The sequence below is a fragment of the Cricetulus griseus genome, chromosome 6, assembly GCF_003668045.3.
Source record: "Cricetulus griseus strain 17A/GY chromosome 6, alternate assembly CriGri-PICRH-1.0, whole genome shotgun sequence".
Taxonomy (NCBI): Eukaryota; Metazoa; Chordata; class Mammalia; order Rodentia; family Cricetidae; genus Cricetulus; species Cricetulus griseus.
Genome location: NC_048599.1, coordinates 67,968,055 through 67,995,364, shown reverse-complemented (window position 1 = coordinate 67,995,364; position 27,310 = coordinate 67,968,055). Strand labels below are relative to the sequence as shown.

The 27,310-nt window shown below is 38.3% G+C and overlaps 1 protein-coding gene across 1 annotated transcript; it reads left to right on the top strand.

Annotated features, from left to right (window-relative positions):
* The first annotated feature begins 115 nt into the window (after positions 1–115).
* Positions 116–25,365, top strand: Ccdc34 (coiled-coil domain containing 34). The gene is made up of 6 exons (XM_027422294.2): positions 116–516; positions 4,046–4,181; positions 12,846–12,953; positions 20,832–20,990; positions 21,527–21,668; positions 24,890–25,365. Exons 1-6 carry the CDS (start codon positions 170–172, stop codon positions 25,102–25,104), a joined length of 1,107 nt encoding a protein of 368 aa, XP_027278095.1. The 5' UTR covers positions 116–169; the 3' UTR covers positions 25,105–25,365.
* The last annotated feature ends 1,945 nt before the right edge of the window (positions 25,366–27,310 follow it).

The window sequence follows — 27,310 nt, the reverse complement described above, 5'->3', positions numbered from 1 at the left end:
ACCTTGGAGCCTTAGACGGCGGAAGCCAGACAAAGTGCCTTGCAGTCTCCAAGCGTCGCTATGACAACGCGGTCCGGGACCGGGACCGATTGGCTGACGGCCGCGCGCGGCGCCTGCTGGGAGAACTCGCCGCTGGCCCCGCTCGGGCCGTTTGAACTTGGCGGGCCTGATGCAGGCGGCGGGGCCATGGCAGGCTGTCTCTCCCGTTCCGTGCACCCGCTTCCTAGCCCGCTGCAAGCCGGGCTTCCGGCCCTCCTCGAGCTCTGTCGCCGACCTCATAGCAGACTCCCGGAGCTCAGGACTGGAGGAAGTGGCGTTGACCGAGTGCTTGTCGCCGCCTCCTCTGAGCTGCAGCAACTCCACCCTGTCTCTGTTGTCTCCCCTTGGCCACCAGAGCTTTCCTTTTGGCGAAGACGACAGTGAAGGGGAGGATGAAGAGGCAGTGGATGAAGAAGCCCGTGAGTCAGAGGCCAAGGTGGCGAGCCTGGAAGGATTGGAGTTACAGGGGCAGTCCAGGTAAACTCAAGGCCTGGCCTTCACAGCCCTGATCAAAAGATGAGCCTTGCCACTCACTCCCTCCCCCACAGCCTCCTGTCTTCCAACTCAAAGGTTGCAAAGCACCTCCATCCTGGAGTGTTGGGCTAATTCTTACAGAGGACTAGTGATTTCCCATAATTCTTCGTCCCTCTTCCTGAGACTGTGATTATTGCAGTCTCACTCTCCATGGAAACTTATTGTACATAGAAGCAAGCACACAAAACTTTGCTGCCAGGAGTCTTAAAAATCCTCAGCCACCTTCCATTGTTGACTCCAGAGCGCTTGTCAAAATGTGTAGTAGGTATGAGGTTGTATTAAATAGGTGCTTTTATATAAACGGCTGAGTACAATTGCTAGCCAGTAAGTAATGTTCTGACTCTGCGTGGACACGTTAACTCTGTTTGAGCAGGAGTTAACTCTGCTTGGAATAGTGAATGTTCATCCAGGGGTTATTAACATCATCTTAATATGTTTATTTACGTCGATTCATTCAGCAAACATTTACTATTTTGCTACATACTAGTGTAGGTATACAAGACCATAAAGGAGATGTCCAAGGGTATATCTGCTATAGAAATGAAAGTCCATATCAATCATTTTAAAATAACAAAACTATCAGAATACAGATTAAAAAGTCTGACTTGGACTGGAGAGAAAGCTCAGTGATTAAGAGGGTTCACTGCTTTTGCAGAGCATGAAGGTTCAGTTCCAAGTACTTCCTCCTTCAGGTGGTTCACAGCCACCTGAAACTTTATTTCCAGGAGGTCTGACACTATCTGTCCCAGGCTGGCACCTGCATGCTTGCATGTGATGCACATAAACTCATATACACATACATACATACACATATATAAAAATAAACCTTCTAAAAGGGAGAGGAAGATGATGGTTTTTTAGGTCAGACTCAAAGGCAAGCAGCAAGTTACAAGTCGTCCAGGGCTCAGTACTCAGTTATACCTGTCAGGCTCACTTTTCCTTATACTATGTACACATTTTGGGTTATACAGAAACTGGAGCAAAGGACCTGTCCTTGCAGGAATATTTTTAAGACAGCTTCATTTTAGGATATATTCCTTATGTTTTCTTCAGGAAGCATTTACAGTTTTCTGATTGTCAAGCTGTGTCAGGCACAGTACAGGAGATCTAAGAAGTTCATGCCATCGAGCCCATGCTTTTTGTATAGATATCAAGATAGCCCCGTTCAGTATAAATTATTCATATGAGAATTAGTGAATTAAGTGTGAGTCCATACAAAATCACTCAAATGCATGGGCAACTTTGTAAGAATAAGAGGTGATATTTGTTCATTTGTGAGGATGGAAGTCATCAAGAGTAAATAAGCTACTTTTCCAGACTGCTGATAGCATCAGGAAACAGGCCTTCTCTGATTAGCCTGATAGAACTTTGAATTAGAATTTTAGGAATCTTTTTACAGGAGCTTTGAGGACAGAGTGGGGTTTCACATTCTTTATAAGTAAATTTGAGGGGCTGGAGAGATGGCTCAGTGGTTAAGAGCGATGGCTGCTCTTTCAGAGGACCCAGGTTCAGTTCCCAGCACTCATATGGCAGCTCACATCTGTCTGTAACTCTAGTTCTCTGGAATCCAACTCCTCACACAGACAAACACACAAAAAGCAAATTTGAAGGCTTTGATGAATACCTTTTAATAATACTCAAAAGAGTCAAGCAGTGTGCCATACTTTAGCAGCAGGGAGGGATAAAGGCCATCAGAATACAGCTTAGTTACTAAGATTTACATTAGCTTCCAAGAGCCAAAAAACTAAAAGGAAGCCTACTAGGGAGGGTCTAGGTATATTTGGGTCTCATTTGAAACCTGAATGAGTTTATAGCACGTTGGTTTATCTTGCTTTGACACTTCATCCCTGGTTCAAAGGAATAGTTAAGACTGCATCTATAAAAATGTGTCTCTGCTTAGGCACCTTCTGATTGGTTTAATAAAGAGCTAAATGGTCAGTAGCTAGGCAGGAGAAAATAGATGGGACTTCTGGGCAGAGAGAGAAACTGGGAGGAAGAAGCCAAGAGCAGGATTTCACCAGCAGGGTGTGAATAAATGAATACTAGCAGGAAAATGAGTAAGTTGAATAATGAGGTAGGAAAAAAATACATAAAGCAGTCAGTGAAGCCATTGTTTGCTAGAAAACAATATAAAGGATACAAAGAACTAAGTATAATAAACTAGATTTTAGGAGTGAAGGAGATGGATCTGGCAGAATGCCTGTCTAAGCATTAGATGTAATCATCAGTCTCTCTCTCTCTCTCTCTCTCTCTCTCTCTCTCTCTCTCTCTCTCTCTCTCTCTCTCTCTCTCTCTCTCTCTCTCTCTCTCTCTCTCTCTCTCTCTCTCTCTCACACACACACACACACAATTTAAAAGAAGGCTGTAGAGATGTCTCAGTGGGTAAGAGCACACACACTGCTGTCACAAAGGAGCTAACCTCAGTATGCAGTATCCAAAGCTGATGATCACTGCCTGTAACCCAGCTTCAGGGCATCCAACACACTCTCCTGGCCTCTGTTGGCACTGCACTCTTGTGCATATACATGTACATACAGACACATACATACACATAAAGAATAACAACAACAAACACAGAACAGCCCAGTCTCTGGAGCTGTTTTGGATCCTGAGCAGTCTTTCACTGGAGCCTGATTGTTAGCTTTCCCTAAGTAAGTTCTGTGGGCCAAGTTGCTCTGCTCTTAGATTTCCTTGCCCAGAGGAGTTACAGAAGATGTCTATGGTGGAAATGGAGACTGCCAGACTGGAGAGCTGTGGATGATCTAAGATAATTGGCAAAGGGAATCAAGCATATTAACTGTTGGGTGTAGTTCTTTGTAGTTCATGCTGCATACTTAGTGTGCTCCAAGCCCTGGGTTCAATTTGCAGCACCAAAACTTAGAGAAAACAGAAAAGTGTATAGTAATAGAGAAATGTCATTTTCTTTGTAACTTTGTACTTTAAAACAATTTCAAATTTATGAAAAGTTGAAAGAGAATCTTAAAATTTTCTGTTTACCTTTTATCCAGAATCCCTGATTGTTAACACATTTGCTTTATATTTGCTTAGTATGTATGCACATTATTTTTTTCCCATGTACTGTTTAAGGTAATGAAAGGGAAAATGGTCTGGTTAGGATTACATGTAGTAATTAGCTGTCCAAAAGAACTTTTAGGAATTTTTAAAAAGTCATCTTTTAAAGATTAAAAAACAAAGCAAAATGTTGCCTAAATTGAGACAGATAGATAGATTGGGTTTGGGATATTCATATGGCTTCTTAAATAGTGTGGTTTAGAAATAAAGTCAGTTTGATGATAAACTAATTCAGAGATTGACCGTTACAGAATTAATAGGAACTATATAATTCATATGGATTTGTGAAAATCAAACTGTTAGAAATGTCAAAGTTTGCTTCCATTGTACAGCTAGCTAAGTGATTCTGAGTGGAAAGAAGCATTCTCTGTAGTAAGTGCTACATTTTGTCTTCTTGTAGCTGTGAGGTTGAGTCACAGGATAAACAAGAACAGAAGCAGGTGCAATTACGGGAAAGCAGCCTGACACCATGGGAGATGTGGTTTGTTGGCAAAGAAAAAGAAGAGCGTGGCCGGCTACAGCAGAAAGTTCTAGAGGTAAAACTAAACAATAATCTCATCATTGAATCCTGAGTTCATAGACTTAGCCACCTTTATCAATTAAAATGTTATTGTCCTTGAAATAATGTTTGTGCTTTTTCATGGGGGTGTACTATATCAGTTTTAATAAATCTTATTTAGAAATAGTGTTTTCTCAACAGGCAGTGGTGGCACACATTTTTAATCCTAGCACTAGGGAAACAGAGACAGACAGATCTGTGTGAGTTTGAGGCCAGCCTGGTCTCCAAAGGGAGTTCCAGGATAGCTAGGGCTGTTGCACAGAGAAAGTCTGTCTCAAAAAAATACAGAGAGAGAGACCGAGACAGAGACACACACAGAGAGAATATTTTCTCATTAGGAGACAGTCTGTAAAAACAAGCTAAGCACCATTAAAAAAATGAGGCCTTCTTATTTCAGCACCTGTAGATAACCAAGTCTGATAATATGGTATGGAGCATTCCAGGTTTTCTTTTTGTAAGTTAAAGAGTGACTCATTGGTATCAGTAAAGGATGAGCTCCAGGTTCTTTGGATGCCTAGATCCACAGCTATGAAAGCCCATTATATAAAACAGCATAACACTTACTTGTAAGATATACACATCTTTTTTTCATACTTTAAGTCATCTCTAGATTGTTTATATTATTGAATATAATGTAAATACTGTGTTAGTAGTTGTTATGCTATATTATTTAGGGGATGATGTACGAAAAACTATGATAGATATGAACACAATTTTCTCTGAATATTTTTAATCCATTCTTGGTTGAATTCCTAAGTACGAACAGGTGATACAAAGGACTATGTTGTAATGTGTATAAACAGGCACATGCAATGGAGCCTTAAAAGTGTGACATTTAACTCATGTAAATTAACTGTATAATGAGCACACATTTTAAGACATGACAGAGCAGCTGAAACAGAGATAACTACCCAAAGAGTCATCCTGAAGCGAGTGTGGGTGGGCACTGGCTGTTCCCTCAAGGCTTTCATGTTTCTCTGTTCTCAGCATTGCTCATGGGCATTGTTTCTGTGTGTGAATATCTTTCTGAACTGTGTCCAAACTCAAGAAACAAGTTAGTTTTAGACTTGTATAATTTGACATTCCCCAAACTCAATATCCAATCTTTCTATCTTTTTTGGGAGACAGAGTCTCACTTTGTAGCCCTGGCTGTCCTTGAACTCAGTATGTAGACCACCACTGGCCTCAAACTCACTGAGATCTACTTGCTTCTGCTTCCTCAGTGCTGGAACTAAAGGCATGCACAACCATGCCCATCCAACCTTTTTACCTTAATTCTTCATATCTAAACATGGAACCAAAAAACATTAAAGGATACTTCTTATTTTTAAGGAAATAGAATCAAACTCTTTTATAACCTGCATTTGCTGCCTGTTACATATTAATGTCATTGGAAACACTTCTTTGTTCTGAGAATTTAACCAAGGACCTTGAACATGATAGGCAAGTGCTCTTGCCTTTGTGTTACATTCCCAGTCCTTATTTAATATTTTTCAGTATCATTTTAAAGTGGTTTCCTGATAATATTATATATAAAATGTATTATATATGTATCAAAATTTGTTCACTCTGTGGAGATTTTAGTTTATTTTCATCTGTTAGTAAACATCATAACATAAAAATCATGGAAACTAAAACCTTTATAATATTAGAATAATTCCTTATCAGTTTTAAAACTAATTATTTCAGTGTTAAATTTCTAGCTAGGTAGACAGTTAAAAGTTAGGAGGCTTGGCATAACTCAAATGGTACCAGTCCGTTTGGCTGATTCCTATTAAATGTTACTCTGTAATCTAGAATGTAAATCTGTGAGGGAAGCTCTTCCCTCACTTAACAGGACTTAAGAAAGGCTTTATGGCTTGCTGTCAGGAAGGATTAATAAGAGCCCTTGGTTATAGCCTTTTCACTTGCTAGTTGACATTAGCTAAGTTTTTAAACTTCTGTATTTAATTTCTCCATCTATACAAGAGAGATGAAATTGTACTTGTCACAGGACTTTTGTAAGGATTAAATGAAATAATGTATGAAGATGACTGATTTTATTGTTACTGGTATTATTTGAATCATTGTTCTCATGATCTTCTTTAGGCTTTTTAAAATTTATTTTGCATATTAATTTCTACTTTTCGGACCCCAGACAAGAGTGTAGTCTCTCTTCCCCACCCCCACAGTACTGGGAGTCAAATCTAGGAACCTGTACATGCTAGACAAAGACTCTGCTGTTGACCTACACCCAGAGTCTCAGTACAATACCTTGAGTCTGAAGATGTAGCTTAATTGGTAGAATGCTTAACTAGCATCATTCATAAAGCCCTCGGGTCTTTTCCCAGAATGGCATAGACTTTACAGGTATGATGGCACATGCCCATTTCTCAACCTGCAATTCCGGTATTTAGGAGGTGGAGTTGGATCAGAAGTTTAAGGCCATCTGGGGGAGTTAAAAAAAAAAAAGCAATCAATAGAAATACTTGTCCATAGTAACAAATCTATTCTTTTTGTCATACAGAAAATTAATATGGGTATGCACATGTGTCTGAAATTTCCCAATTTTGTGCAGCAACTGGTACTATATTTTGTTTTTTCTTGTTTTCAATGCTTGGAACTGATATCAGACTCACAGTCTCATTTATTACCTTGTGGTAAAACAGAGGCCAATGAGGTACTTATGGCTTTGTCTGGACCCTCCCTACAAATTACTTGTTAAGAAAAAAGGAGTTACTTTAAGTCATTTTTACTCAGTATACAAAGCATAAAGTTTCTTAAATTAGAGAAAAGTAGTAAGAAAACTTAGCCCATGCAGTCATATAGAACAAGGCTGAGTTTTTTTTTTTTTTCTTTTTACATCCCAATTGCAGTGTCCTGTGTTTGTTCCCCCACCCCTCACCCCCACCCCCTCGCCTCCACTCCCCCACCCTGCCATAGACTCCTCCTCCTTTTCTCTTCAGAAAAGGAAGGCCTCCTATGCATCTCAACCAGCCATGGCATATCAAGTTGCAGTGAGATGTGCTCCTCTTCTCCCATTAAGGCTGGATGAGGCACTCCAGTAGGAGGAAAGGGTCTCAAAATCAGGCAACAGAATCAGAGACAGCCCCTGCTCTCATTGCTAGGAGTCCCACAAGAAGACCAAACTATACAACTGTAACATATATGCAGAGGGCCCAAGTCAGTCACATGCAAACTCCCTGGTTGTCAGTTCAGTCTCTGTGAGCTCCTGTGAGACCAGTTTAGTTGATTGTGTGGGTTTTCTTGTGGTGTCCTTGAACCCCTGACTCCTACAGTCCTTCCTCCCCCTTTTTACCAGGATTCCCTGATGAGCCCCACCTAATGTTTGGCTGTAGGTCTGTATATCTGTTTCTATCAGTTGCTAGATGAAGCCTCTCTGATGACAACTAGGCTAGGCACCAATCTCTGAGTATAGCTGAGTGTCATTAGGAATCATTTCATTGACTTATTTTCCCCCATTAATGTTTGATTCTATCTGTGCTGTCCAGGCTCTGGGTCTTGGCCCTCCAGGCGGTGTAAGGGGTGGGCTCCCACCCATGGTATGGGTCTCAAGCTGGACCAGTCACTGGGACCATTCCCACAATTTCTACACCACCTTTAGCACATCTTGTAGGTGGGACTCATTTTAGGTCTAAGGTTTTGTGGTTGGGTTTGTGTCCCAATCCCTCTACTGGAAGTCTTGCCTGGTAAGGCTGAAATTTTAACTTGGGAAAGTTGTTTATATTCTCTTGGCCTTGAATGTTTTATCTACAAAGCAGACATTAGCAATAGAGGAGTTGTTAATAGCATACAATTGAGACACACTTTCTATTTTCCAAACTTAGACTTTGAATATATTCTTGTGCTTCAGTGAAAGGGGGAGAACAAACCATTGGGATATGGTTGAATGTATAGAAAGCACTTAGTACACGTTAGTTATTATTGAGTATGAAAGGTGATAATTACTATGAAAAGTTGTTTGAGAACAAATTAAAATAATATAAAGTTCATGCCACAATGATTAAGCATTCAGAAGGGTATAATTGTAAGGATTAAATCCTTTCCATGTTTTGAATTATTTGGAATTTCTTGTGCTGTTGTATTACTCAACTCAGATATGACTAAGGTATTTTTATCTGAATCTTATGTACCAGTCATGCCAGGGATATCAACATATAGCCTGACCATAATAAAGCTAAAAATCAGAAGATAGAGAAGTAACTTGGTTGAGGTTTCAGTTAGTGGAAAAGTTAGGACAGAAATTGATTACTAATATAAGTGCCTTTAACCATGATATCAAGATTTATTTTAAAAATAAATGAGTCAGTCTTATTTTTTTGACAGTTTGGAGTTAGTGTATTTTTTTATATCCCAGGATGTCCTCAAATATGGTACTCATTCTGGCTGGTCCCAAACTTATTATTCTTCCTGCCTTACCTTCCAAATGTTGGGATTTTGATTGTAGGCTACCATAGTTAGCTTAACTATTTAATTATTTAATTAGTGCATACTTATACAAAGGGATGGATTTTGTAATGAGGTTTTTATTCAAATATATAATATGCTTTAACCATATCCACCCCTACCACCATATTCTATCCCTTCTCCTGTCACAAGTTCTCTTGTCTCAAATCTCTGGAATTCTTGTTTTTTTCTTCTAAAATTTAAAGGAAATTTTATGTGGTAAGTTGGACCATTAAAAAGTTTAGCCTCATTCATAAGTGTCTGATTTTATCAACGGTTATACTCATTTCAGACATTTTTGTTAAAGTTATAATTGTTTTAACTCATTAAAGTTACCCATTTACAAATTTTAAACATAATTTCTTGAACACCAGTATTATAAAAGCCAGCATATTGGACTCTGTAGCTTAATTGTATTTTATTTACATTTTTATTACTTTGAGTAATTCTTTAGCTAGCTGCCTAAATTCTCTAAGGTCTCTTTTTAGGTTTCTCTCTCTCTCTCTCTCTCTCTCTCTCTCTCTCTCTCTCCTCTTCTCTCTCTCTCTCTCTGTGTGTGTGTGGTGTGTGTGTGTGTGTGTGTGTGTGTGTGTGTGTGTGTGTATGAATGCAGATGCCTGTGGAGTCCAGAAGAGGGCACTGGACCTCCTGGATCTGTAGTTACAGCTGGTCATGCTCCACCTGATATGGGTACTAGGAAGTGAATTGGATTCTCTGCATGCAAGAACATGTTTTGTTTTGTTTTTGTTTTTGTTTTTTTCAAGACAGGGTTTCTCTGTGTAGCTTTTGGAACCTGCCCTAGCACTAGATCTTGTAGACCACGCTGGCCTGGAACTCACATAGATTTGCCTGCCTCTGCATCCTAAGTGCTGGGATTAAAGGTGTCACCACCACCATCCAGCTCAAGAACATGCTTTTAACAACTGAGCCAACTCTCTAGCCCCATTCTTCCCATAGTTCTATTAATTAGCTTTACATGTTAATGTGTTTAAAACTGTAAAAATACCTTTTGTAGTAAACCAGGTAGTTTTTCATTTTTTTCCCTCACCACATTAAATTTGGTCATTTAATTAATTAGTCTCTGATAAATCAATTGGATGGGATATAGAATGGCCAAAACTATTTTGTTTTTAACTGTTACCTTCAGTGGCTAAAACCTATTTGTAGGTAGTCACAATATATCAAAATACAAATGCATGTTGATTTTTCTTTTACCATAAAGTGTGTACATCTCCCCACTATATGGAAAATAGCTATATCTTATTGAAATTCAGTGGTATACCAGAAGACCATGTTGGGTTTTTGAGAGAAGAGCCTACATTGGTGATGAGCAGATGAAGTCAAGGGCAGCCTTGGGAGAGATTTTTGTGTCTAGAATGTGAAGTATATTTTGGATGGGCAAATTATTAAACAGATCCTTGGGGATTAGATCACTATGAAGGTTAGTGGCAGCATTTTCTAAGTACTACTGAGTCTTCTTTAGCCTTTACACTAACTGAAAATTTACAACTATAAAATAGACTATAAGATCTGAGTAACCCCCTTTGCAATTGTTGATAATTTGAAGACCTTTCAAAAGGATGTAAGTACTGTCACATTTAAATGTAAGTAGTTGTACATTTAAATTGTAAAGCTGCTTTTAACTCTGAGGACATGGCTTTAAAGGGAAAGATGGTGGGGTGGAGATGTTAGAGAAGTGGAGAGTGATATCAGTTTCCTCTTTGAGAAAACCAGCATAAATTGAATACTGTGAAGCAAGACTTCATGGTAAAGGGGTGATTTAGAGTTCTCAATAACAAAGGCTGGTGACAGTGATTAATGGCTTGAAAACTATTCTGAGGAAATCTGACTAGGAAATTATTGTAGTACATGTTATAAGGGGAAGACCATCTGGAGTTATGTCAGAAAACAAAGGAAAGAAATATATCTATATACAACGATGTGTGCATGCATACAAATTCATATGTGTATGTAAGTCTCTACATAAAGATCTGATAGTTACATAAACAAAATTTTCCAAAACAGCCCTAATTTTATTTTCAAGAGTAGTTTGTTGGTTGAGATAGATGTCCATAAAGTGCACTGTGCAAACACCCAGCCTAAGTGTGATTTCCCAGACCTTTAAAAAGCCACTTGTGCTGGGCGTTGGTGGTGCACGCCTTTAATACCAGCACTCAGGAGGCAGGAGCAGCCGGATGTCTGTGAGTTTGAGGTCAGCCTGGTCTACAAAGCAAGTTTCAGGTTGGCCAGAGCTATTACACAGAGAAACCTGTCTTGAAAAACAAAAAAGCCATTCATGGGGGCTGGAGAGATGGCTAAGTGGTTAAAGAGAACTGGCGGCTTCCTAGCACCACATGGCAGCTTACAACTGTCTGTAACTCCACTTCTAGAGGATCTGATATCCTCAACACAAATACACATGCAGGCAAAACACCAATCAATTCCTAGGAAATAAAAATAAATTATTTTAAGCTGGGCTTTGGTGGTGCACGCTTTTAATCCCAGCACTCGGGAGGTAGAAGCAGGTGGATCTCTGTGAGTTCCAGGCCAGCCTGGTCTCCAAAGCGAGTGCCACAATAGGCTCCAGAAAAACTACACGGAGAAACCCTGTCTTGAAAAACCAAAAACAAACAAATTATTTTAAAAAGACCCTGTCTCAAACAAACAAAAGGCCACTCATGATAGTGTGTGCTTATAAATCCAGTGCTGGGAAAGCAGAAATGGGACCTATAAAAGCAAGGTGGGACCAGTGAATTGGTTCAATGAGTCAAAGTGCTTGCCTGCAAGCTTGATGACCTGTTTGTACCCAGGTCCCACAGTAGAAGGGGTGAACCAACTCCTGAAAACTGTTCTCTGACCTACACATGTATACAGTGGCATGTGTGGGCCCACACTTCACACACATGTATTATGTGAGCACTTGCATGCATGTGCGTGTGCTCGCACACACACACATACACACACACACACACACACACACACACACACACACACACACACACACACACACACAAAACTACCTACACCCTGTTTATGTTAGCTGTAAAACAAGCATTTGGTAAAATATATTACATGAGTAATCAAGGAATAATAGCTAATTAGTAAAAAAAGTCTTAATACCAAGATGGAAATTTGCTTTAGAGGAACAGTGTTTTAAAGCTGAGAGTTTCTGAGTAAAGGAAGCAGCTGTCTTCTATCTAGTAGATAGAATTTAGACAAGCACTCATGGAAGACAGCCTGTGATTTTGTTCTAAAGTGCAAACTTTGTTCTTGTCTATGTTTTATCTTCATCGAAGGTAATGGAATTAGTCTGAGAGAAAAATTGTCCTTTTTATTGACCTGTGTGCTCAGATAGGTAGGTCTTAGGGAAAGGGGAGGCTGGGTAAATGAGTAGACGTATGGAAGATGTATAAATGTATCTGATTATTAATAACTAAGAAGAGAGGACAATCAGTAGTGATTGAGTGTAGAATCCTAGAGAAGTCTATTTTGAGCAGTTTTCTCAACCAATTGATGTATTTAACTGATGATTAGCAACTTATGTGGCATTAAGCTCATATTTCATTGGCCATATCTTCTTCATTTTTCCTCCTGAAGAAATGCCTAGACATGTTGATTCTAGTGACAGCAAAGCCATTAAGTAATCTAGGATCTGAACATGGTTTTGTTTTATATCCAACAGCTGTAAAAATCAATGAAGAAAACTCCAGATTCTTTTTCTACTCTCTAAGGAAAGTAAATAGCTTCTTTGCATTTCTTTAGTGTAGCTATGAATTAAAAATATAAGGACTATTTCATTCTTATCCTCTATTTTCATCAAGAATCTAAGATTTTTTCCTTTTAAATAACTGTAAAAAGAAAGTTATAATTCTCTTGAGCTACTGCCAATAGCTCACAGTGATGCCAAAATTTATATATGGGAAAGTTGATTTCAATTCAGGTAATTTTGCTGAAGTTTAGTCTAAGAAACTAGTGTTTTGCTGCCAACCAATGGTTTGTATTCCTCAGAATGATTTCCGTGTTGTACCAATGCTTTCTTTTGTCCTACAATTACTTAAATAAGATATTGTCACTCATGGTAAATGTCCTATAAGAGAAGTTATATTCCTGTTTAATTTAGTCTCAGCGTTTCTTCAATTATGTGATTTAGGTAATTCTATTAAGTGTTGTTTTTTGTTTAAATAAAATCCCACAGGAATTAAATCAACAAATAGAAAAAAGAAAAGAAATGGAAGAACGTGAAAAAAGAAAGATAATTGCTGAAGAAAAGCACAAGGAATGGGTTCAGAAGAAAAATGAACAGGTAAAAGAAACAAATGCATGTGTATTCTTCCCATCTTTACAAAGTCTTTTTTTATCCCCATTTTCTAAGACTGTTTTATCTTTTGCTTTTTTTGTTTTTGTTTTATTGGCTTTTTCCCTACTTTCATAGACACTTAAGAAGCATCTGTCTTCTGTCCTGTACCTTCTACTTCTTTTCCTGCGGCTTCCAAAATAACTCCCTGTTATCACGAAGTCTATCTGTAGTGGAATTTCAGGGTCTTGGACTTGCAAACTGGCACTTCTAAATTGGACACCTAGAGCAACCAATGGCAAGGTGCCATTGCCCTTTCATAGAACCATAGTCAGACTTTCTTTGTATCACCAGCTCCTGAATAATGATACGGAGACTTCTTATTAAATATGAAAGCTTGGCCTTAGCTTAGGCTTGTTCCCAACTATTAAATTCATTTTAATAGTTCATTTTAATCTACATTCTGCCACATAGCTCATATCTCTCCTCAGTACCATAGGTCTTACTTCTCTGCATCTGGTTGACAGATCTCCCACCTCCATTTCTTTCCCAGAGTTCCTCTCTCTCCCTGGAAATCCCACCTATCTTCTCCTGCATAGCTATTGGCTGTTCAGCTCTTTATTAAACCAATCAGAAGGTGCCTTAGGCAGGTAAGGTTAAATAAACATCTTAGGCAGGTGAGGCTACACAGACATCTTCACACAGTGTACAAAAAGAATAATCCAACAGGGAACCTTTCTTCTAGCTTCTTTGTTTTTCTTACTACTTCTGTTTCCTCAGTCACTCAGGCATAATCACAATTCTTATGCTAAACATGTTTTTATAATTGCTTCTGAGATGTCTCATTGCCTTTTGAATGTCATTGTTTCCTCCCCTGCTCTAGAACATAAGATCAAGGTCCTTTATCTGGTTCTGTAGCATCATTTTTTGTGGTGCAGCTCAGCACTGATTTTTCTACCCCAGTTGTTGCATAGCAACTTCTAGCACTATGAAGCTTAGACAACCGGAGGACACTTACACCGCAGTATTATGGTTTCCTGGTATTCCGCAACCAAATGTATATCTGTGGCAATAGGATCTTAACATTCTATTCTGGTGGGCACAATCTGTATAGTTTGAAGGCCTCTGGGGCCTTCCCAAAGGGCAACTCACTACTGGCATTGGGATTTTCTTTGAGTAATCCAAGGTTTCTGGGATTAGCACATTTTGCCTATGCATAGTACCTCATCAAGGGGGAATCTCCCTTGATATGTTAGAAATTCTTTCTTATAAATCTGTTCAATTTGCATCACTGTTAGTGACTTTACTATGTATTCTCCCTGTGTATGTATATGTATATATTTTGCCAGAAAAGCTTTTTTTTTTTTTGGTTTTTCGAGACAGGGTTTCTCTGTGTAGCTTTGGAGCCTATCCTGGCACTCGCTGTGGAGACCAGGCTGGCCTGGAACTCACAGATATCCACCTGCCTCTGCCTCCCGAGTGCTAGGATTAAAGGCATGCGCCAACAACGCCTGGCTCAGAAAAGCTTTTTTAGATTATATATATGCCTTCACTTCTCATTTATTTTTAAAATCATTTAAAATATGAATTATTTTTATCCATTATTAGACTTAATATAATGCTTTGCTTATGATATATGAGCATTTTTTATTAAATAAATTAATGTTTTTTTCTTTCTTTTGTTGTGTGTGTATATTGTGTATGTATAAATCCCTGGGTCTCATGCATGCTACCATCGAGTTACATTCCCAGTTCTCCTTTCTTTTCTTTTATTATTATTATTTAAGAAAAAAAAGCACTAAGAATTGAACCCAGGGCTTTTTGTTAAGCTAACATTGAACCACTGAGATGTATATTTCAGTTTCAATTCATACTTGTGTTGGATCATATATCAGAAATTTTTAAAGTACTGGGGCTGGGGGTGTATTTCAGTAATAGAATGTTTGCCTGAATATGCAGGCCCTGAGTTAGCTCCTCAACAGGCAAGCTGACAAGCAAGCAAAAGAGACAGAGAGAGATAGAGATAGAGAGAGGGGGGAGGAGAGGGAGGAGGAGGAGAGAAGAGAGAAAATGAAGAAAATGTTACTGTAAATTTTGTTGTAGTTTTATGTTTGGATTGGTGCTGCTGTATTGTTAAAATCTAATTTTAGGAATTGAAAAAAGGAATTCGTAGGACACAAATTAAAATGTTTCATTATAATTCTGTCTATACTGTTAAGTTTAATTAATGTCCAGATTTATTACTAAGAGGACCAGTAGTTGCAGGTGGATGTGATTTTAAGAAGGAATTAGTTGTGTATGTCTGCAAATTTTCTCCTTCCTTCAGAAGTCAATTGTAGATTTTGTTGCTTGCTTCTTCCATAATATAACAAAATAGTGTTCTCTGTGAATAAATGCCAAGACCAAAATAAGTGACCATAACAAAACTTTGGATGACCTTTTAGAAATTTATAACTGTCAATCAGAATAGTTCTACTTGTGCAGAATGCTTTGTTTCCTCATCTAAAAGCCTTTCTTATCTTCAGCTCCATTAAACTAATTTTGTCATGCCAATCATGCATAGTTGTTATTTGTCTAAGAACAGAAGATAATACTGACAGATCATTGATATATTTGCTGTTGTAATTCATGGTGGAAGATCTAATCCAATTTGGGGGGGGAAATAATTCTTTTATTTATTTATTTATATGTTTATTTTTGGTGGGGAGCAGGAGGAGCAAGAAATAGCTTGCCCTGATAAAATTGCTGTTCCAGAAGGTTGAGAACTGGTTAAAAATAAACCCTGAAAAATTGAATTTGCCCAGTATTCTATAGCAACCTTGTGCCTGTTAAGGAATAATTGATTGCTCTCGTCTTTTTTTTTCTTTTGAAACTACTGAGTTTCTTTTTCCAGCCTCCCCTACACTTACCTCTGTTTGGAAAGACACTCTCCTGCTTCTTTTCCAGTCTGGCATCTAGGGTTTGCTCCTCTGTTTACATTTCGTGGTGTGTGGTCCTCTGCTGCCTCAGCTTCAGGCTTCTCAGCCCTAGCCCACTACTACCTCTGTCGTTTTCACTGTACTCTATCAGAAAATCAGACAAAAAGAATTTATGTATCCATTAGCAAAGTTGGTTCCTTCTATCTATAAATTGTTAAATCCTTTTTAAACAAAGGGTGTTTCTCCTCTGGAACTTTTATATTTGTGTTGTCATGCTAGCTCTTTTGCTAGACTCAGTTTCTAGTATTAATACATATTTTGTGAGAAAGGCCTTTATTTTCAGTGCTTTAAAGTTATTTAAAAATAAAATGAGTTTTAACTCTCAAACACAAGTGCTATCTTGTGTGAATCCCAGCTGCAGCTCAGTGGGGTCTGTGACTGATGGTGCTATCAGTGTAGCCTTCAAGTTGTCAGCTGATGTTTGCTCAGCCTTTCTTCTGTGTGAGGCAGGCGCTGTTAGAGGAATCAGAGTTCACAGCCAGAAAGTTGTAGGTAGTCTTGTTTTCTTCTGTAAACTGTGTTGTGTGTCTGGTTGTGTAGGAATCAGTGTGCTAGAAAACTCTGAAGCCACTTAGTGGGCTTCGCTCTATCCCTCTGCTGTCCACAGGCATCCTGTTCTTTCTCTAGGTCCTGGTAACAGACTATCTAATTTTTTAAAATGTATGTATGCTTATATTCCTTACCTCCAAGATCGTTATTAGCGTGTTTCTTCAGAGTTCTGGATTCACTGTCATTTTTCTATGTGCCTGTAATATACCTGATCATGTCTAGTTCGCATGACTGTCACTTCCCCTGCAGTCTAGCTGTTGTTTTTCTATCACTGGGCTATAATTTGCATATAATACATCATTTGTAAGCTTTCGAAGCTTGATAAACTTATACCAGTGCAAGCATCCCAGCAGCACTTCAGTCAGGTGATAAGAGCATTGCTGTCATTCCAGGAAGTTCCCTATGTCCACTTACACTCAGCACCCTGCTCCTTACCCCAAGCTGGCCCCAGTAACAAGGCAACAAAGTAATCCTGTTGTGGAAATTAGGTTTGCCTTTTCTAGAACTTCTTTAAATAAAACGATAGGATATACACTCCTTTGAGTCAATGTTCTTGTTTTTAATTTTGTCATAATATTTTATATATTCTTGATCCCTTTTTATTCTAATATCCTGTGGAATAGCACAACTTGTTCATTCATCCACTAGCTAATAGGAAATTGATTTGTTTTCATTTGTACTCACATACAAATGGATGTTTGTTTCCATTTACCTTAGACAAACACTTTAGAACTTAGTTTCTAAAACATTGAAACTTTGTTTATGGGAATCATCAAATGTTTCTTAAGTGCTTGGACCATTTTATGTTCCCATTATTAACATATGAAAGTTCTAATTGGTCTATATCTTTGTCAAACTTGATTTTATCAATCAGTTTTATTTTAAGTCCTGCTCTGTAAGTGTATAGTGATTGCCATTGCTGTTTTTGTCGCCCTGAGATGTAATTAATGGTGCTTAGCATCTTTTCTTACTGTATTAGTCTCACTGGGAGACTTATCTTGCTAGTATAGCTATGTGTTTTTTTAAAATAGAAGTTAATTTTCTTATTGTTTGGGAGCCTAGAAATCAAGAGGAAAGGATTATAGATTTGGACTGTTTATTATGTTTCTCCTTGGTTTGAAGAAAAAACAGCTGTGTTTTTGTTCCCTGCATGGCTTTATATCTGTACACAGCTCAATGTCATTTCCTTTTCTTATAAAGGCACCAATACTGTGGGATACAGATTCCACCATTATGACTTCATTTCAGAGCAGTTACCTTAAATGTAATCATGCTGGGAATCATGACGGCACAGAAATGGAGTGGTGCAAAATTGGGCCAATAACACTTTTTGACAATGTCTCTTATATAGTTGACTTTTTGTTTTGTGTATCTTTTGCCTTTTTTTGGAAGTTGTTAAGAAGTTGTTATTCATGTAAAAAATTGGCTCAGTGACCTAGTTTATACTTAGCATGCATAAAGGTCTAGATTTGATCTCCACCTCACCCTCTCTCTAAAGATAGAAAAACAGGATTATATATCTGTTTGAGATGGAGTTGCCATGTTGTCCGTGTAGTCTTTGAACTCCTGCACCCAAGCAGTTCTCTCCCTCTTCTGACTAGCTACTGCTATACACATCCATGCTACCATAGCTCACTCTGAGTTAATTCACATGGATTTTGTTTTTTCTGGTGCTGATGATTTAACACACACATGCCAGGCAAGGGCTCTGATAGAGATCTCTGGCACTGAAACGCTTTATCCAGGCACAAGTCCCTTGGCAGATATATGTGCTGCAAACATTTCTTACAGTTTAGTTTGTCTTTTAAAATTAATATATACACATATATATTATTTATTTATATGAGTGTTCTGTCCTTATATATGTCTGTACACTATATCTATGTTTGGTGGCCACAGATGCCAGCAGAGAGAATTGGATCTACTGAAACTGGAGTTACAGTTATGAGTTGCCATGGGGGTTCTGGGAATTGAACCTGAGTCCTCTGGAGGAACAGCTAGTGCTGTTGACTACTAAGCCATGTCTCCAGACCCAAATTTTAATGGTTTGTGGGTTTTTGTTTTGTTTTGTTTTTAAGATTTATTATGTATACAGTGTTCTGGCAGCATATATACCTGCACACCAGAAGAGGGCACCAGATCTCATTATAGATGGTTTGTGAGCCACCATGTGGTTGCTGGGAATTAAACTCAGGACCTTTAGAAGAGCAGCCAATGCTCTTTTGAGCCATCTGTCCACCCCCTGGTTTATATTTTTATTTTAATTTTTAAAGCTAGCATTCAAAATAATTGGTCTCATGACACTATTTTCATAAGTATAAGTCAATGCATGTGGTTCTAATTCATCCCCATTCCCTAACTGTCTTCCCTCTACTCCTGCCCTCTAGTTGGTTTACATTCTTCATATTACCCACTTCTGTTTCATATCAGATGTATTTATTGCTCTTGCTCTTTCTTGTCTTTCTCCTCTAAGATTATTCCTCCCACCTCATGATCCCCTTTCTAGTTTCATCATCACACCACACACACACACACACACACACACACACACACACACACACACACACACACACGTGCGCGCATACCCCTACCTATTTGATTTTACATCTAGGTTCCACTTATAAGAGTTGTCGTGTGATAAATGCCTGTAGTGTTAGATTGTGTATCATTTATTAAAGCCACTGGAGATCAGAATAGCAAAGCAGCCATTCTAGTTAGCTAGCTGTAGAAGCCAGGCTGTGGTGACATGCCCTTTTAATTCCAGGACTGAGGAGACAAAGGCAGATGAATCTCTCTCAGTTTAAGACCACCCAAGGCTACAGAGATTGAATCAGTCTAAAAGAGTAACAGAGCTCAAGCCTTTAATCCCTGCACTAGGGAGGTAGGGACAGGAGTGATATGGATGGGTGGAGAAAGGAATAAAAGGAGGAGGAGACAGGAACTGAGAACACCGAGGATTTGTGGAGACAGGATTGCCATTTCGGCTGGATAGAGGTAAGATCTACAGGCTTGGCTGCTTTGCTTCTCTGGTCTTCAGCTTGAAGTATAAACCCCAGTATCAATCTCTGATTCTTTTAGTTTTTGTGTTACAAATTCCCTTCTGAATCTAGCTTGATTTCCAATTCAATCTTCCTGAAAATGTTATATTTCATTTTTCTGTATGCTGAAATGAAAATTCCACTGTGTATATGAATCACATTTTCTTTTTGTATTCATCTTTTGATGGACATCTAAGCTAGTCCCATTTTCTAGCTATTGTGAACAGTAAAGCAATAAACAAGAATGTACAAGTATCTCTAAGGTATTTTAACTTAGTCTTCTGGGTGTATACCCCACAGTTAGAGATCTGGGTCATATTAGTTGTGTTTTTAGTTTTTTAAGAGGTCTCCAAGCTGATTTCCATAGTGGCTGTACTACTTTACATTACCACTATCAGAGCAGGAGGACTCCTCATTCCCCACAGCCTTGCCAGCATTTGTTTTCTTCATGACAGTCATTTTAGACTAGAATAAGATAATCTCAAGGCATTTGTAATTCATTTACCTCATGGCTAAGGATGCTTAAAACTGTTTTCAAGTATTTATTGGTTACCTTTATTTGTTCTGTTGAGAACTGTATATTGAGTTCATTAGCCCATTTATTGATTGGATTTATTCTTTGAATGTTACACTTTTGCACTTCTTTATAAATTCTAGATTGTGAATCCTATCTGGTGTGCAGTCAACAAAGTTTGTTTTTTCTCATTCTGTTAGCTGTCCTTTTATTTTAGTGATTGTTTGTTTGTTTTATTTGTCTAGCAATGTTTTCAATAAAACAATTGTACTAGGCTTGTAGACTAGATTTGACTTTCATGACTTCATTTGCCAACCTCTTCTCCTTTTCTCTCCCCACTCTGTCTGTCTCACTCAGTAACCCAGCTTGGCCTAGAACTTACTATGTAGCCCAGGCTCTCATCAGATTCATGTTAGTCCTACCCTTGGTTCCTAAATGTTGGGATCACAGGAATGTACTGTCTAATGACTTTGAATCTATGTAGGAATTGTGTAGCCAAACATTTGCCTGTTTCTGCCCTAATAAACAATGTGAATTTGTCCTCTATACCTCACTGATAGTGATGATTTACCCAAGTACTTGCACTGGCAGACTGTTAAGGGAATGTGTGCATATGTGATACGTATTCAGAGTGCAAGGAATGCCCATGAAATCATACTAAGATTCATGACGACCAGTAGATTGTAGTCTTTATGCATTAATGCAGCCAGTCTTCCTTGAGCACCTACTGTTCACTGTTCTGAGTAGCCTTCCCTCTATAAAAGTAATTGCAGATACATCAATTAAAATTCCCTCATTTTTATTGAAGGAAAGGAAAGAACGGGAACAAAAAATTAATAAAGAAATGGAAGAAAAAGCAGCAAAGAAGCTGGAGAAAGAACATTTGCAAGAAAAAGCCAAAGCAAAATATCAAGAATGGTTGAAGAAAAAAAATGCTGAAGAATGTGAGAAAAAGAAAAAAGAGAAGGTATTTTTAATTGAAGTGACCAGTCAGAATACATGCCTCGGTGTTTATATGTATATTTTAGAAACAAAAGTATAGTCAGTTAACACTGTTTTAGTACAAAATATACAAACTATCCTTACTTATGTTATTTTGTGTTTAGGCTTCAAAAATGAATATGCATTTGTGATATTCCTTGAAAATTATTAGTAAGCCTGTAGATATTTATCAGTCAGGTCCAGAATTTTTGTTACTGCTCTTAACCATTTTTGATAGTTTTATAGTAGACATTTTACTGATTGTAATTTGTTCTTCTAAGACAGACTTGCATTTTTTTGTTTTAAAGTTTTGATATCTTATTATTGTTCATTGGTCGACACTTTAATGTGAAATCTTTGATCATGTTTACTTTTGCTCTTTGATTATAGAAACATAGTTCAGTTTTATGGCCAGTGTGTCATTGGGGCAGAAAGCAACTCGGGGAAGACAAACATTAAGACTTGGCTGGAATATTTAGTTACAGACTACCCCAGGGAATTCTTTGGTCTTGTCATTTTAAGGAAAAAGAAAAGCAACGGCAAGCAGAATTACAAGAAAAAAAGGAAATAGCAGAAAAAAAGTTTAAGGAATGGTTGGAAAATGCAAAAAATAAACCTCGTCCAACTGCAAAGAGCTATGGTTATGCCAGTGGGAAGCTTACAGGTTAGTTTTTATGTTGTGTGGCTTCCATAAGTATGGTTTACAGAAGGAATACTATATAAATGTCGTTTCCTTTGACAGAAATAGAAATGCATAAAAGTAATTTTTCTTTGAGATTATTGTTTTCTAGAATATTGTTAACTATATGTTGCTGAAGAAGTGCTATAAATTTATTACTTTGCATTTCATATGTAAGTATATTTCTTAAAGGCAACATTTGCAAAACTGCACACTTAAACATTTTATTTTATTTATTTGTTTGTTTGTTAATGTTTCTTTGAAATAGTCTTCCTTTGTTGCCCAGGGTGGCCTTCCTACCTCACCTTCCTGAGTACTGGGCTCACAGGTATTCATACATGCTGATACCTTGTTCCCGCTGGTCATCTTCGGCCTTGTTCCTGTTTCCCTCTTTCTTCTTTTGTGTTACAAGTTTTCCATTGTTTTGTCTTTCTCCCACCCCTTTAGATCTAGTCTTTCCCTCTCATGATCACCTTTCCGCATGTGTACACAGCAGACCTATCTACTAGGTTATAAATCTAGACTTCACATGTAAGGGGGGTTCATATGAGGCTTATGCCTTTCCTAGGCAAGCATGTTTCATTTAACATGATTTCCAGTTTTATCTATTTTCCTCAAAATGTCATGACTTCATTTTTCTTTCTGTCTGAGTAAAATGTCCACTGTATATATGAACCACATTTTCTTTATTCATTCATCTTTTGATGGACATCTAGGATGATTCCATTTCCTAGCTATTGTGATTCATACAACAATTTACATGGATGTACAAGTATCTCCATGGTATGTTGACTTTAAATTCTTTAGGCGTATACTCCAGAGCTGGGTCATATGATTGGCTGTATCAGTTTACTTTGCCACCATCAGTGGGCTCCTCTTTTCCTGCTCCCTTGCCAGCATATGTTTTCTTGATGACAGCCATTCTAACTAGAGTAAGATAGATCTCAAAGTGATTTTAATTGCTTCAAAACTAAGGATGTTGACAACTTTAAAAGAAAAATGTTGTTGAGACAATGTCTCATAGAAGAGATGACCTACCTCTGCCTCCCAAGTGCTGTAATTAAGATTTACACCAGCACGCATGGCAGCTTTGTCAAATCCCTATGGCTATTTGGATTTATTTTGAGAACTACCTATTCAGTTCATCAGCCCATCTGTTAACTGAATGATTTGCTCTTTGGGTGTTTCATTTTTGTAATTCCTTTTAGATTAAGATTGTGAATTTTCCATGTAAAGTGTGTTGTTAGCAGAGCCTCCCCATTCTGCTTGCTGTTTCTTCACTCTGGTCATTGTTTCCTGTGTTGTGCAGAAGCCTCTTCATTTTGTGTCATCCATTTGTTGATTCTTGCGATTATTTCCTATGCTGCTGCATCATTTTCGGAAAGTCCCTGTCTGTTCCTGTACCCTGAGGTGTTGTATATATTTTCCTCTAGCAGTGTGAAAGTTTCAGGTTTTACTTAAGTCATCTTGTCCATTGGATTTGGGGTTTTTTGTTTGTTTGTTTATTTTATTTTATTTTTTGTTCAAGGTGAGAAAAGGGGCTCTGATTTCATTCTTTTGCCTGTATAAACTCAGTTTTCCCAGAAACCATTGTTACAGTTTGCAAACTTTAGTTTTTTGAGACAGGGTCTCTTTGTGTACCCTGTCTGTCCTGGAACTCACTCTGCAGACCAGGCTGGCCTCAAACTCACAGAGATCCACCTGCCTTTGCCTCCTGAGTGCTGGGATTAAAGTTGTGTGCTACCACCCAGCCACAAACTTACATTTTAAAGCAATTGTTTCTAATATTAGCAAACAAAACTTCTCATGGTTGGAGTGTCGCTCAGTGGTAGAGCATGACTTTAGCATATTCCTGACTCTGAGCTCAGGCCCCAGGACTCCATTGAATCTCAACTGAGGTATGCTCACAGGGTCATTTTGGTTTTGCTTTTTCTACCAGTATGGAAGGCAGAGAGAGCTTCAGGGTCCAGTGCATTCTTTTTGAAGAGTAGACTAGTAGACAGCACATGACCAAACGTACCCAGTTTGCCTTTAGGCTTGGTCTGAGTATAATGGCAATGCATGTTTTTCTTTGTGCTTCATGTTGGAAACTCATACCTTGCCGACAGCTGCCTTCACTTGTTTAAGTGATTTATTATTAAATACTCCCATTCTGTTTTGTTCACACACTAGAACATACTACAGACTTTGTTTTGACTGTCTTGTGTGTGTGTGTGTTGACATATCTTTGCTGTCAAAGTGGACTGGGAGTGTCTGAAAGGCACATTCCTGCTGTCAGGACCAGGCCTCTCTATATGTCACAGCATCATCTATTATGGATACTGAGCACTGGCATGGCACCCTTTGTTTTGAAAAATGGTGATAAGCCATTATTTTAACCTAATGACCAGATAGTAACATAAGAATGGAGATATTGACTAGAAATTAATTACCAAAGCAATGGATTATTATCTCAATGCTTTTGAATTTGAATGAGCTCAATTCTCAGACACAGCCTGTTTTTCAGCAAACGCTGTGCTTCTCTTGTCTCCACCCTATATGTCCATATCATTGTTACAAATTGCACAGTACAGGAATTTCTGTCTCCACAGTGACCAGAGGGCTCAAAGCCAATTCATGACATTCTTCCTACACACCATTATTAGTTGTCAGGTGTCACCAATCTGTAAACACTTCGTGTGTATTAGCAGAATGAATGCCAATTGGTGGGCAGAATCCTGATCTGATAGTAATGCAGAAGTTGAGTGTTTCTAAATAGGAGTCTTGAGTTATTGTGGGCACTTACACAAAATAAAGTCTTCTTATTTTTTATAAGCTTTAATATCTGATAAGGGAGGCTATAATACAAGTAGCCATTTCCAAGACTGAATTATAAGCATAAAGTTGTTTTGTTGTTTTCATTTGTTTTTGTTTTAAGAGTTATAAAACAAATTGTATAGTAAAACTTTTGTAAGCATTTTTATTTAGATAGGTTTTTCACAGTATTATTCAAAATCTCTGAAATCTTAATGTTTCCTAAAGTGATTACTACATCGGAACAATGTTATTTCTTTTAGAACATTTTAGGCTTCAAGTTTTAAGTTAATATGCTGATTTTCCAATGATGTTTGTACTGTTGCCATTTTAATATTTTCCTGGCAATTAAAAATAACTGATTTCTTGGATCTAATTTTTTCTTGTTCATTCTCATTTTGTAATGATTATAGGTTTTTACAGTGGAAATTCCTACCCAGAACCAACTTTCTATAATCCAATTCCATGGAAGCCAATTCATATGCCTCCTCCAAAAGAAGCTAGGAGTGGGTCAGGAAAGAAAAGTAAACGACCTGCAACGAGCCAGTCACTCACATCATCGTCCCTGGCAGTGCATAAAGCCAAGAGCAGCCTTTGCCTTGGAACTCTTTGCCAAATACAGAGATAGAGCATGTGGACATAGCAGACCTTTCTACCTGGAGCTTCTTAAGCTTACTCAGAATGGGTTTTCTTAACACTTCGCAATCAGTAAGCCAACATTTGATGTGACAATTGACAGGCACCACAGTTTTAATTTGTATATGGAATCCTTAGGCTAAAGATAGTTTTTACATTTTGATTTTTATAAGCCGTTATGATTGATCTAATGATTGTGTTTTAGTTTTTATTAAAACTATAGTATCAATAAATCAATAGTTTCTCTTGTGTTCTTTTGCAGTCTTTGTTATTTGCTTGTGATTTATACCTGTGAGCATAAGATTAATTTGTTCAAACAAGCACTTCTAAAGCTTACTTCCATGGGTGAGAAACCAAGAGGAATAAACTGCAGTGAGTTTGTTAATGGTTTTTAGTACAGTTTTCCATGAAGGTACTTTTAAATTTTTCTTTCCTTTTTTACATTTATTCTTTGTGAGCGTGTGCATACTTGTGGGCATGCATGTGCTACAGCAGGAGTGTGAGATCAGAGGATGACTTGAAGTGAGTCAGATCTCTACTTCTACTGTGTGGGTCCCAGTGATTGAACTCAGGTTGTCAGACTTGAGCAGCCAAGTCATTTCATTGGTCCCCTGTGCAAAATTAAAACAAACAAACAAACAAACAAACAAACAAACAAAAACTAAATGAACTCTACAACAAAGTAATAAGGGTTGAAATTTATTTATTTTTATTTTTTATTAGTTCAAGTTAGAAAACAAGCTTGTTTCACATGTAAGTCCCTTCTCCCTCTCCCTCCCCTCACCCCATTCCTCCTCCCCACCCCCAACCTACCCCCCACCCCATCCACCCACCACTCCCCAGGCAGGGTAGGGCCCTCAACGGGGGCTCTGCAAAGTCCACCAAATCTTCCTGTGCTGGTCCTGGGCCCTTCCCCATGTGTCCAGGGCCAGAGTGTAACCCTTCACGTGGGATGGGTTCTCAAAGTCCCTTCTTGCACCAGGGAAAAATACTAATCCACCACCCGAGGCTCCTTGGAGTGCAGAGGCCTCCTTATTGACATCCATGTTCAGGGGTCTGGATCAGTCTTGTACTGGCCTCCCCAACAGCATCTGGGGTCGATGTGCTCTCCCTTGTTCAGGCCAACGATTCCTGTGGGTTTCTCCAACCTGGTACAGACCCCTTCGATCTTCATTCCTCCCTCTCTTCAACTAAATTCCAGATTTCAGTTCAGTGTATATCTGTGGATGCCTGTCTCTGCTTCAACCAGCCACTGGATGAGGGCTCTAGGATGGCATAAAGAATAGTCATCAATCTCATTTTAGGGAAAGGGCTTTTAGGTTATCCTCTCCACCATTGCCTGGATTGTCAGAATGTGTCATCCTTGTAGGTCTCTGGAGATCTCCCTAGTTCCAGATCTCTCCTTGGACCTATAATGGCTCTCTCTAATATGATATCTCTCATCCTGCTCTCTCTCCTCTATTCTTCCCCCAACTCAATATTTCTGCTCCTCCATTTCCTCTCCTCCTCTTCTCTTGCTCTTATTGTGGCAGCTCCCTCTCCCCTACCCTCATGCTCCCAATTAGCTCAAGAGTTCATGCCACTTTCCATTCCTGGGGTCCATTTATCCCTTAGAGTCCTTCATGTTTCCTAGTTTCTTTGGTGAAGAGGATTATAGGCTGGGGGGTTGAAGTTTTTAAGAGAAAATGTAAAATACTGTTTTGTGCTGTAGCTCTGAGACTGATGCTTTCATAATATTTTGTCATGCTATATAAAATCCTTTTCGAATACTAATTATAACTGGATTGCTACCTTTGAAATTAGTATCATCATTAGATTATTTGTAATACTGGCTACCTTAAATGTTAAATAAAACTCAGAACTTTCTGATAAGTTTTTAAAATCTCCATTTTTTATATGTCTATATTTTTAGGGGATGATCAAGAAATGAAATTTATGTAAATGTGATTTCTATTTTGAATATATTATGTTTTTACTAGATTGGTAGTGTCAAGTATCTGGTGGTTGATAGTAGTAGTTGGTAAGGAAATACCAATAACATCTTTGAAGGGTCTTCATGTCATCACAAGTCTAAGAACAGATAGTTAAGAATCGGTTTCATTGGGTCAAGGTTTTAAAGACCTATTTGAACAAGCTTACTTTTATAGAGAAGATGAAAGATGAATAATTTTCCACGGTGGCAATATTCTTATGGTGAC